The sequence below is a fragment of the Canis lupus genome, chromosome 14, assembly GCF_048164855.1.
Source record: "Canis lupus baileyi chromosome 14, mCanLup2.hap1, whole genome shotgun sequence".
Classification (NCBI taxonomy): domain Eukaryota; kingdom Metazoa; phylum Chordata; class Mammalia; order Carnivora; family Canidae; genus Canis; species Canis lupus.
In genome coordinates, this window is record NC_132851.1 from 57504205 (window position 1) to 57518146 (window position 13942).

The 13942-nt window shown below is 32.7% G+C and overlaps 1 protein-coding gene across 2 annotated transcripts in view; it reads right to left on the reverse strand.

The window, feature by feature from the left end:
• The window catches only part of TECRL (trans-2,3-enoyl-CoA reductase like), a 115301-nt gene extending 107203 nt beyond the window's left edge, over window positions 1-8098 (reverse strand). For both annotated transcript variants that reach the window (XM_072775216.1, XM_072775215.1), the window contains exon 1: window positions 7596-8098. In XM_072775216.1, the coding sequence (XP_072631317.1) occupies window positions 7596-7829 (234 nt within the window). In that variant the 5' untranslated portion in view covers window positions 7830-8098. The remainder of the gene's footprint in view (window positions 1-7595) is intronic.
• Between the last annotated feature and the right edge of the window lie 5844 nt (window positions 8099-13942).

Consider the following 13942-nt stretch of genomic DNA (forward strand, 5'->3'; position numbering starts at 1 on the left):
AAATATGGGTAATACACACAAACAGAAAGAAGAAAAAATTAACTTCAATACTTTTAATACAGTGTGAAAACTTTGTTAAACCTTCCTTCATTTTATGTTTTTAATATATTTAATATATTTAAATTTAATAAATTATATATATATATTTAATATATTTAAATTTAATAAATTAAATTATATTTAAATGATGTGAACATTTTTATATTATTATTACGTTTGTAGATTTGAATTTGTTAGCAACATTCTATTTAATTCAAGGCAATGGGCCATAGACATTTCCTCATGGAAATCTCTACTAGAAGATGGTATTTGTTCAGGTGACTCCGGACATAATTTAATAGAATACACATAATAGTTTATACTTGTTTTGTAAATGTTATTCATGAATAGTTTTCTAGAGTATACTCATTTTCCTCTACTATATGTTGATGTGCAATGCTTTTATATCCATTGGTATCATTCATGGTATATCATGGATAAGTACCCAGTGCATATCACCTGGAGTATGAGTTGGATATAGGATGCCAGAAACTGATAATACAAAGATGGTCTCTGTGACCATACTTTCAAATTCTAAAGCTTCTTAACCTTTTCAGAAAGGAACCATAAGGACTGTCATAAAAAATGACTAAAATCTGACAGTTAGAAAAGTATTAATTATTTTTCCACATCAGTGGAATAATAATATTACTGATATACTGCCACTATCTAAAATACAGCATTCATTTACAGAAAACCAATCATGTGGTGGACAAGGTGCTATATTTTTCACATTTACACTAACATAAAAACTCTACTCCTGAAAGATAGATATTTAGTGCACTTTGATTTGATATTTACCCTACCTGGAAAAGCAAAAATCTGAGTAGTTAAGTAACATGTTAAGATGATAAATCATTAATAATTTGCAAAACTCAAATGCAGACACAAATGCCTGACTTCTATGCATAAACTACTGCATCACATTGCCTCCCATGGCATTATCTATTTGTTAAATATAGCAAGTCCAATTTGCTGAGGGAAATCTAAGTCAGGGCAGATGATACTAAAATATATTAAGACCAAAGTACACTGATTCTTTTGAAATTAGAATTGCATGCTGTATTATGGAATTCCCAAGTATATCCAAAAAAAGGAGTGGGCATTGAGGCTCCTCTAGGCTCATAAAAATGATTATATTAATTACCGCTTTGGGGGAGGAATTGCTCATCTCAATTTTATAATTTTTAATGATATAAACATTTTGAACAAATTTGTTGCTTAATTTATTATTAAAAATACTTCAAAGATATTTTTAATTTCTAGGTTTGAATATGCTATCTTATGTCTGTATATAAAAAATAGAAAAAATGTTTTGGAACTTTTTTTATATCAAATGAAAGGGAGGTAGATATCCTTAAAAAATAGCCCCTTTAATAAAACAGATGAAGATAGGGGAAAGAAAAAATAAAAAAAAAGAGGGGGGCAAACCATAAATGAGACTCTTAACTGTAGAGAACAAACTGAGGATTGCTGGAGAGGAGATTGATGAGGGATGGGCAAAATGGGTGATGGATATTAAGGAAGGCACTTGTAATGAGCTCTGGGTGTTATATGTAAGTGATGAATCACAAATTCTACTCCTGAAACTAATATTACACTATGTGTTAACTAAATAAATTTAAATAAAAGCTTGAAATGTTGAAAAAAAAAAAAAGAAAAGAAGATGGTGATGGAAGATGCAAGAAAAAAGGAAATAGCATCTCTGTTCTGAAACACATTGTTTGTATCAGAAGTTGGATGCCTTGTCCCAATTATGAAATTAAAGAGAACGTGAGAATTTGAACTAATGGAAGCTATTAGTATGTGTCAAGTGGTAGTGTATAGTAGTTAAGAGCAAAGACCAGGACATATATTGATCAGTTCAAAGCTTGATTCTAATATACAATAAGTCCTTCATTTTAAGTCTCTGTGCCACTGTTCTTCCTTTATAAATGAATGAGTAATAATACTCTAATCTTTTTTTTTTACAGAAAATGATAATAAAGTGCAGAGATACTGGATTACATCTAAAGAGAAACTAAAAGCAAGCAGATTCATATTAAAATTCTTTCTATGTGAATTCAAAGCTCATAAGCTTCAATTATATCATGCTCACAATGAGAAATAGGAGGAAGAGGACGGAAGTAGAAGGAAGGAGAAAGTGGACAGGGATGGGAGAAAAAGGTGAATGATAGAGAAGGAGAAGGGGAAGAAGAAAAAAAAAGAGGAGAAGGAGGGGGAAGGAGAGGAATGGAAGAAAAATGAGATACTGTCATTGTATACACATGAAATACTGAAAACTTCCATGAGGATATTTTAAGGCAGATGCCATTCTCATTTTACAAATGAACAAATTGAGGCATATATATGCTTAGTTGCATGCCACCCAAGGTAAAATATTAAAAGTGACAATATTAGAAATTAAGAATTCTCAAAATTTTTAACTCAAGTATTAAAAGCACATTTTTAATTCAGTCTGACTAGCTTATAATTCTCTCTCCTATTTTAAAAACTGATATTTTACCATTAGAAGGATTGGAGAATTACTGAGTGGTTTCTTTTATTTATAAGTAGCCTTTTTTTTTTTTAACACACAGTGCTTGATTAGTTTCAGGTATACAATATAGTGATTCAACAATTCCATGCATCACCCAGTGCTCATCACAAGTGCATTCCTCTAAGTAGTCTTTAAAATGCTTTTTAGAGTTTTGACATAGAGCAAATAAAATAATAGGAGAGAGAGGGCTCTTAAGGTCAAGTTCCTTGGAGAAAAGATTAAAGAAAAAAGAATGGGAAGATATTGGAAACATTTATCAATCCTAGCTTTTCGAGTTCTTGCTGTGCTCTTGAATCATCAATATATCACTAGATAAGCTTCTGACATTTTACAAAATAGAAGTGAGACAAAGATAGTGAGCAACTGAAAATAACTCATTGTTAAAGTTTTAAAAATTGCTTTCCATACATGTTTTATGTTCCAATCAAAACAAGAATGATATTTACATTTTAAATCAGCTCTTCATCTTATCACCCTTGATTAGTCATATTATTTTAATCACATATGGGATATAGCTAAATTAGTTAAATAAATACCCCCCTCTGCATTGTCTGTCTTACGAAAAATTTTTCACTTTTTATAATCAGAACATGACTGTCAGTAAATTATACACTAATACAGAGTTAAATCCTACACATCTCGGCTGGGAGCAACCTAGGAAGAATTCCGGCATTTAGTGAAACCATTTGATCAAATGTCTTGTTCTGTGAATATATTTCTATTTATTTCAATAATAATGTGATTTAGAGAATAGTAAAAAGTACTTTCAAATCCTCCTCCTTCATCTCAAAACTATCACTGCTAACCATGAGTGCATTGTTAAATCCCACATTTCTTGAACAGGTATCATTTATTCAGTACATATTGGTGGAACACTTTTTTTGGTGGTGTTGCTGTTGTTAAACATTTTCATTGTGTCAACTACTGTTCTGGACGTTGGAGAGATAGGAATGAAAAAAAAAAAAAAAAACGCTAGAACCCAGATTGAAGCTGGCACACCAGGGATAGGCCAAATTATAAACAAAAGGTAAAAGGGAAAATAAACAGTAAGTTAGATGGTAATTAGTAGTAGTAAAGCAATAGAACAGGAAAGGGTAACAGAGAATATTGGTCGATTTTACAGTCTTAAAAAAGTAGTTAGCAAAAGCCCCCAAAGAAAAAGTGACAATTAAGCAGAACTAAAGAAGACACCGAATAACTTTATGTAGGAAATGATATCCTCTGACACGGTTTAGCAGGCTAGTCCTGGTGGCTGCATAAGGAATATACTGAGGATGCTAAGAACAGAAGTAGAGGAAAGATTTAAGAGTGCTAAGCAGTAGAGGTGGTGAAAATATGTCAGTTTGGATATATTTGAAAATATCACTGAGAAGATGGATTGTATGTGCGGTGTGAGATTAAGATATGAGTTACGATGCCTCTAAGTGTTTGGCTTGAGGTATTTGAAGGATGTAGTTGCCACTTATTGACTTGGGAAACTCTGTGATAAAATTTGAGGGTAAGACCAAGTGCTCAGTTTTAGATATAGTAGGCTTGAGATGCCTAGTAAACATCAAGATAGATGGATAGGTAGTATATAAATAGATACATAGATAGACACATAGGTAAGTAAATACATAGATGTTTACATATTTAGACAAGTGCATTTGCAGCTCAGGAGAAAAGGAGAAGCTGTAGTTACATATTTATAAGTCATCAATAGATAATATTTAAAGCTATCAATAGATAATATTTAAAGCTATCAGACTCAATAAGGTGAATGAATAAAAATGGGGAGAAGTTCTGATAACTGAGTTAGTGACAGTCCACACCCAGTTAAGTCAGACGATGAAGCAGCAGCAAAAGGAAAGGGAGAAGCAATGAAGTAAGTTTTTAAAATACGCATCTATTGTTCCGAAACTCACATAACAAAAAGTGTTTTAAAGAGGAGGGCATGCTTATCAGTGGCAAATGTTGCTGATACACTAAAGTATTGACCTTTGGGTTCAGCAAGGAAATCTAACATTGCCTCACTGGTGATCTTGGCCAGTTCAAACTCTTGACAGTTTACAAAGGAAAATGCCTGAATGGAGTAGGTTTAGGCTAGAATGAGAAGAGAGAAATGTGGATAGGGAATATGAACAGGATGAAAGTTATTAGAGAAATGGGACAGAAGCTGAAGGTAGTGAAGGCAAGAGGTTTGGGTTTGTTTCTTTGTGGTGTGTGTGTGTGTGTGTGTGTGTGTGTGTGTGTGTGTGTAATACTAAATAAAAGAACATGATTCAGTATATCTTCTTTAACCCCAGGAATTCTATGAATGTTTCTGTTTCATGACTATCTTCAGTAGATATCTTGTCCATTTGAAATTTAAGTTATAGGATCTGCATGCAAACTAAATCTCTACTATTACTAAAATACTTACATTCCACTCAAGGTATTTGAGTATTTATATATGACCAAAGCATTATGAGAATCATGTCAATGGACAATTATCAAGAAATAAAATTTAAACTCTGTGCCGGTATTACAAAACTCCTCACTTAATTTTCTCTTGAATATTTATGCACATTAATTTTATTACTCCAAATGATTATTAAAACTAAAAATATATACCTTGTCCCTGTTGTGTTCAAGGCACTATGCTAAGCAGGGTACACATAGTGTTCCTACTTTTCACTCTAAGCTTACAAAATAGATTTTATTAACCTATTTTCTAAATAAAGGTCCTGTCGATCAGCAATTCATTCACTTGCCTGAGCCTTGATAAATATGATTGATGCAGCTGGGATTTGGTCCAGATATACTTAGTTCCAAAGTACATGACCTTTAACTTTTACTGCTTCATAACACAATACTAACTGAAAGACAGGGACTAAGTCATAAGCAACACTTATTTAGTATACTGAGTAGAGCCAAGTACAATGAAAGACATTTCACATGACCTTACTGTCAATATAGCTGTTACTTTGTCTAAGAAAACCAGTATCTCAAACAACAAACAAAATCAATCTTTCTCATGTTTACAAATTCGAACTTGTAGGAGTCATGGAGCAAAAAAATGTAAATTAATTCAGTTTTTTTTTTCTTTTAAATGTCTTTCATTGTTGAGATAATTAATCAAATGACAAAACTAAAATGAGGCAAAGCAAAATCCATTTTTTTTTTTTTTTTTGCAAAATCCATTTCTGACAAGTCAAACACCTCTATGTTGCAAGTTGTACATCATATGGTGTTCATTGTGCAATAAAGGCCAGTGTGGAATCCAGAAGTAATCCCCTACTTGGCCTAGCAGAGTTTTCCCAAAGGTTTGCCACTGGGAATCCAATTACCAGGATTCTTTTTTTTTTTTTTTTTTTTAAACCAGGACTATTCAAATGTAAGCAAAATTTCTAAATCAAAATTCCTAAGCCAAATCCTTATCTCTAAAGAATGCTGGCTTTCTGCATGCTTAATTTTTTTTTTTTTTTTTTGCAATTTAAGTAGTAACTGGAAATGTAAACCTCCATGTTTTACTTTCAAGGATAATTTCAATATAAAAATTTGAATGTAGGAGGAAAATAATTAGCAGCCCATTAGCAATTTCTCGTTACTTTAAGTTGTATCTCGCATCAAATCAGAAAGGATGCAAAAACCAGTCGCAGTCTAGAATCTTGGTGTATGGAAATCCTTGATCAGCTTAATATCCACTCCATTCAGTACCTTATTTCCTTTAATTTAATTGTATTTTTCTTATAAGTTTTGAATTTTTAAGAGTGAGATAATGCAAATGTCAGCAAATTCTGGATGATTTTTTTTGTCTTATTCCTGTATGATATTTAAAAAATACAAAAACTCTATTAAGATATGAAATAGAAGTAAGTTATAACATGCATGAAATTAATAAGTTAAAATTCTATTATTAGTAATATATATTTCTCATTTATATATGACTAGTGGAAACAGAAAAAGAATGATTTAGAATTGCATAGAAATAGTTCTAAATCTCTTGCATTCCACTTATGACCTGTGTGAACTTGTAAAAGTTCTTTATCTTTTATTTCTATCTGTAAATAATAGTTAATATTACTCAACTAATAGGTTGGTACAGTGTTAGAATTATTAAGTAAGAAATTATGTATCATCTACAATTAGAAGAGTAAACATTTTGTCTCTGTCCCTTTTATCTGGAAACATAGCTAAAGTATAGTTAAAGGAAAGCAGTGGTTGAATTTTATTTTAAGAACAATAGCAAAAACTTTTTTATAATGTCTTTGTAGCAAAATAAGTGAAAATACATCATCTTTAAAATATCAATCTTTCTCAAAAAATTAAATTACTAGTGACTGTTCAAACTTAAAAACTGAAAATGTTTGAAATACTGTATTCACATATGTATATCCACAATGTGTTATTTATTTATTTATTTATTTATTTATTTATTTATTTATTTATTTTCTAACCCAGGAAGTGCCTATCATGCCTGAGAGAAATGTCTGTGATATGAAAATAAAAGTGTAATGTATTAAGCAAGACTTTTTTTTAGGAACTTAAATACTGTAAATTTGAAATAAGTAAAGTTTTTGTAAAGAGTGAAATGTTCCTTTTTCAGATAATTAACTCTAAATAACCTTTAAATGATTAGACTTTACCATATATGCTAAATAGCATTTACTTCAGTAAATTTAATGCCTTTTGCTTGCTATTTTCTAGGAACACTATAAAACTATGTTAATTTGAATAAGTAATGAAGTGCATGGAGAGAAAAACCTAGAGAAATTTTGTGATGTAGGCTTAAGAAGTTGAGCAAAGGAAATTTTACCCCTGGACAATGGTGACTGTTAGCAAGAAAAACAGAACCTAATAATTATTAGCTACCATTTAAACTATGAAAGGTGCAGTATCTTCCACTGAAATCATATACATACTATCTATCCTACCATTCATAAACCTAACATTAAAAGCATGGAATATATTTTGATACAGACTTGTCATCATTAAATCGAACAGTAAAAAATCTTTGGGACAGATAAGAAAAATTTAATGAGCAAATAGAACTTACCTTATCCACAATGCATATCTGCTTTCTGGTGTGAGCATCAAGTATTTCAATCTCAAAGTGCACAGTTTTTGAATGTTTAACTACTGGAATTGCTTTCAGAGGGCCCGCTGAGAGCACAAGTTGAGACAAACACTGAAAGTTTCTCAAGTCATTCTTCAACATGGACCGTGCAGCCCCTCGAGAAAATACTTCTCTCCTGCGATCCGAAGCCAGGGACTTGTGCCTCCTGAACATGGTGTGAACCAGCAAGAGAATCTGTCATGTCAACAGAAGACACTTGCAAGAGCATTGCCTTTGCACCAGTTTAAATACTGCTGGTGAAACCGGGAAAGGTCAAGTGCCATGCCATTCCAAGAGTTCAGTTTTATTTAGCAGGCTTGAAAACAATGACTGATCTATTTCTATATATAACACGCTATTGTAAATTGTGGCAGCGTAGAGGATTACTTTACCAGCCTTCCGATTATTTCTTGCTTTCTCCTTTTATCTCTGCTTCTTAATATGGCCACAAGTATACAAGTATCTGAAATTCCAAAGCAAAAAAAAAAAAAAAAGAGAGAGAGAGAGAGAAAGGGTAGAAAGAATTTTTATTATCTCTGAATTCTGTATACACTAATCTCCAAACACACATATTATTCACAGGTTCCCATTTAAATGTGTTTAAAATCAGTTTAGGGCTATCCTAGAGATAAATTTAAAAACACCTAGGGCATTATTACATAAGAAAATTTTTATAAATGCTGTCAAGATAAAGACTTGTGCATATTTCAAATATAGATATAAATCAATGTAAATATTATTAAATAATATATAATAAATGTAAATAAATATAAATATTAAACATGGTACATATTATAATCCAATACAAATATTGTATACTATATATACAAATGTGCTATATATATGATACAAATGGATGAATTCTTCACTTTGTACAGGGAATAGAAAGATGGCAAATCATCTATGAGATTAGAATATGTAGAAAGCATTTTTATAACTGGAGGATAAAGAAGCAAATCTCCTTTCAACATTTCTGTATATCATAAACTGCTGGAAAACCTTTGAATTTATTTAGAAAGTCAGTGCTAAACACCACATTTACCACAACACTAAACTATGGCAGATTGAAATAATATCAAGAAGAAGGAAAATGTTAACCTGAGGAAGGAGGTTTGTGGAAAAGAATCCCAAGTACTCGAATAACTGGTATATCTGGTAAAGAAACAACTGAAAAATATCCAAAACATATTGCCACTGATATAAAGGGATATCACAGGAAAATATTCTGAGACGTTGGTTTTAATGATGACATGAAAAGGAAAATGATTAAAATTATAGAGGCATGTGGGACACCTGAGTGGCTCAGTCCATTAAGCGACAGACTCTTGAGTGCGTGGCTCAGATCTTGATCACAGGATCATGAGTTCAAACCCCACTGGGTGTGGGGCTCCCTGAAAATAATAATAATAATCATAAAGAGATGAATCTATGTATCTCTATGAGGCTAAATTTATTTTTATAATAAAATAATGTATTGGTTTTTAATTTTGACCAAACATTATGCAAAAGAGATCCACTTACACATTGTTCAGTTATCATTTTCGTACTCTAGACAACCATTGTACTTAATATTTTGAAAATATAGAAGACAAGGATATATATGTCTGTGTGTGCATTTGCATGTGCATGTATTTATAAACACACACACACACACACGTGTTGTGCAATTTCATCACCTTAGTTGTACAGGACTCCAAACTTGGAATCATCATAACTTCTCCCTTTCTCCCACACTTCAGTTCTAATCCATCACAAATCAAGAACACAATCTTGTCACCATCCTATGCTACCTTCAAAGCATCAATCTGAACTGTATTGCTTTTCTAAACTAGTCTCCCTGTGCCAACACTGGCCAATCTGGTATTTTAATACCTCAGCTAGAGTGATCAGAGTCTATGCTAAAGTGAATAATCTAATAATCTGCTCAGCACACTGCAGAGGCTTCCCATTTTATGGAATAAAAAAGCTAAAGTTCTTTGCAAAGGTCTGCAAAGTCTGTATAATCAGCACCTTGTTATATCTCTGATCTCATTCCTTAAACTCTCTAGAGTGAATATATATATATAACTTACATATTATATTATTTATATATAATTTATATATTATATGGAGTGAATATATATATTTATTATTATAAATAAATAATCAGTAAATGTATCTTGAAGGTGTAGGCAGAATGGTGTGATGCTAATAGAATGCTCAGGTAAACTGTTGTCTTACACTAAAATGACATATAACGCTATATGTCTCTTCAAATATAGTTTCTGTTTTAAAAAAGGAATAGTCTCAGGCAGCCCAGGTGGCTCAGTGGTTTAGCGCTGCCTTCAGCCCAGGATGTGATCCTGGAGACCCCAGATCGAGTCCCATGTCTGGCTCACTCTGCCTGTGTCTCTGCCTCTCTCTTTCTGTGTGTCTCTCATGAGTAAATAAATAAAATCTTAAAAAAAAAAAAAAAAAGGAATAGTTTAAAGGGCACAGGAGCCAAACTGAAAGAGCTCCCATTGCCAAAGCTGGAATATTTTAAATAAGAAAATAAATACTGATAGAAATGGATTCTAACTCGAAGAACAATATAAATATCCATGAGTCCATACTGTTAAGAATAAATGATTTTATAAATAATAAATAAATGGGATAAGGAATGAATTTTCTTTACACAGGAATTCCAAATAGTATATAAGTATACTCTCTTCCTGAGTGTGGTTTTCACATAATGACACCCTTACAAAAAATAATGAATGGAAAAGAAGATGGACAATTTATGGAGGACTAAACTGGCAGGAAGACAGCATTTAAACCAAGAGGCCAAGTTGAATATCACCCTGAAAACTCATGTTGCTATTTTGTACCCACTGTATCATGAAATGAAGACACTTTACCTCTGCGGTATTTTTCCAAAATTCACTTCTTCAGTCTAACCATGAGAAAATATAAATTGAGAGACATACTTAATACTCTTCAAAACTGTCAAAATTTGAAAATAAGGAAAAACTAAGAAACTGTGACAGATGAAAAGAGATTATATAATAACATGACTAAAAAAGGCAATGGTGTCTAGATTGTTTCCTGGAACAGAAAAAGGAGTTAGTGGAAAAACAGTGATAAGAGAAAAATATTTGTAGTTCAATTAATAGTATTGTGCCAGTGCTAATTTCTGAATTTTGATAAACATACCATGGTTATACATGATGTTAAAATTGGGAGAAGCCAGGTAAAAAGTATACCAAAAAACCCCTCTGGATCTCCTTTTCGTTGTTTTTGTAGAACTCTTCCAAAATGCAAAGCATAAAATAAACGCACACTCATACCAACACATAAAATAAGGAATGGAGAAAGAGGAAAAAATGGATATGAAAGACAGTTTAAAGAGGAAAGAAACTCAGGTTTTCATCTGTGCCAATCACTCAAGTTAAAAATTGGGAAGAGAATAAAAATCGCCTAAGACATTATATTATTCCATACTGCATTTTGTATTTTTGAAGTAGTTTTAAAAAAATAAAATGTTTGGGGATCCCTGGGTGGCTCAGTGGTTTAGCGCCTGCCTTTGGCCCAGGGCGAGATCCTGGAGTTCCCGGCATCGAGTCCCACATCGGGCTCCCTGTATGGAGCCTGCTTCTCCCTCCTCTTGTGTCTCTGCCTCTCTCTCTCTATCTCTATCATAAATAAATAAATAAATAATTTAAAAAATAAAATAATATGTTTTATATTTGCTAAGGTGCCCTTTAAAAATATATTTTATTTATTTTTTCATGAGAGACACAGAGAGGGAGGCAGAGACATAGGCAGAGGGAGAAGCAGGGTCCCTATGGGGTGCCTGGTGCAAAACTTGATCCCAGTAGCCTAGGATCATAGCCTGAGCCAAAGGCAGGCACTCAATTATTGAACCATCCAGGTGTCCCTGCTAAGGTGTTCTTATAAGATTATTGCTAAATGGATCGTAATGAAAATAACACCCTTAATTAATATTTGTTTAATAGTAGACCTGGGATATGCCTTGGTAAAATAGATTGCAATTCAAAATATATTTTAAATACAAAAAGTTTACAAAAAGATGGAATGTCAAATAGGAATCTTGTTCCTAATTGCATTTATTTATAATAAAGTGTGAAGGAGAGTGGTTAAGATATTATTCTTTTTTTAAGATTTTTTATTTATTGATTTGAGAAAGAGAGAGAGTAAGCACAAGGCAGTGGAGATGATCAAAGGAAGAAGGAGAAACAGATTCCTAGCTGAACAGGAATCCTGATGCAGGGCTGGATCCCAGGACCCTGGATCATCACCTGAGCCTAAGGCAGACACTTAACCAAATGAGCCACCCAGGCACCCCAAGATATTATTGTTCTTTACTCTCAAAATTTTCATTTATTTTTGACAGAAGTTATCCATTTCAGTTCATTTTCCATTTCTTCTGAGGTTATTTTAAATAATTAACAGATTTATTTTTAAAAGCAATTCTAGTTTACAGAAAAAAAAAATACATGATTGAATATACAGCATTCCCTTATACTCCCTTCCTCCCCTATGATCCAAACCTTCAATTAATATCTTGCGTTAATGTGGAATTTTTGTTAAAACTGAACTAATATTGACAGATATTTATTAATTAAAGTTCATAGTTTGTTTTAGACTTTAGTCTTTGTGTTTTACAGTTCTTTGAGTTTTGACAAATGTATAAAGTCATGTACCCATCTTGATGGTATCACACAGAATAGTTTCACTGACCTGAAAATGTCCTGTGTTACAACTTCCCCACTGTTCCCCTAATCCAAACTCCTGGCAATGAATGATCTTTTTTCTGTCTTCAAAGTTTCACTTTTTCTACTGTATTATTAGTTGAAATCATATAATATATAGTACTTTCAGAGGGTGCCTTTCATTTAGCAGTATGCTTTTAAGTTTCCTCCATGCTTTTTCATAATTTGAGATTTCTCTCTCTGTCATGCATATTGTGTGTGTAAATAATACCTTAGTGTAAAGATATACCACAGTTTGTATATTCATTCATTCATCGAAGAGTATCTTGGTTGCTATTACAAACATTCATGTTCAGGTTTTTGTGTGAATATAGTTTTCAAATTATTGGGGTAAATAACTAGGAGTGTGATTGCTGGATTGGATGGTAAGCCTATTTAAGAAACTATCAGACTGTCTTCTTTTTTTTTTAAGATTTTATTTATTTACTCATAGACAGAGAGAGGCAGAGACACAGGCAGAGGGAGAAGCAGGCTCATGCAGGGAGCCCAATGTGGGACTCGATCCCAGGTCTCCAGGATCACACCCCAGGCTGTAGGCAGCGCCAAACTGCTGCGCCACCGGGGCTGCCCCAGACTGTCTTCCAAAGTGGTTGTACCATTTTGCATTCCCACCAGCAATAAATGGGAGTTCCTCTTGCTCCGCATCCCTATCAGAATTTGGTGTTCTCAGTGTTCTGGATTTGTGGCCATCCTGCTAGGTGTGACATGGTATCTCATCGGTTTAAGATGCAATTCTCTAGTGGAAAATGATGTGAAACATTTTTAGGAGCATCTTTTCTTACGCTTATTTGCATGTCTTCCCAGATGAGGTATCTATTCATCTTTTGTCCATTTTGTATTTTTTTCTTATTGCTGAGTTTTAAGAGTTCTTTGTAGAATTTAGATAGAATTCCATTAGCAGATATGTTTTTCCAAATATCTTTTTCCAGTATGTGGCTTGTCTTCTCGTTCTCTTAATATTATCTTTTGCAGAGCAAAAGATTTTAGTTTCAGTGAAGCCCAATTTATCTTTTTTTGTTGTTGTTCATGGATCATGCTTTTGGTATTATTGAAAAAGGCATCACCAAATCAAAGATAATCTAGATTTTCTCCCATATTATCCCAGAAATTGTATAGTTTTTGCACTTTTCAATTAGGTCTATGATTTATTTTGTGTTAATTTATGTGAAAAGAAATTTCCTTTGACAGTAAACTTAATTTATTTTAACTGTTAACTTCTTATTCAATTTTTTTACAATTTTAGCTAACATACAGTATAATACTGGTTTCAAGAGTAGAATTTAGTGATTCATCACTTACGCGAAATACCCAGTGCTCGTTACAAGTAACCTGCTTAATACCCATCACCCATGTATCCCATCTCCCTCTCACCTCCCTCCATCAACCATCAGTTTGTTCTGTAGTTAAGAGTCTCTTACAGTTTGCTTCCCTTTTTCTTCCCCTTCCCCTATGTTCATCTGTTTTGTTTCTTAAATCCTACATATGAGTGAAAGCATATGCTATTTGTCTTTCTCTGACTTCTGTCACTTAGCA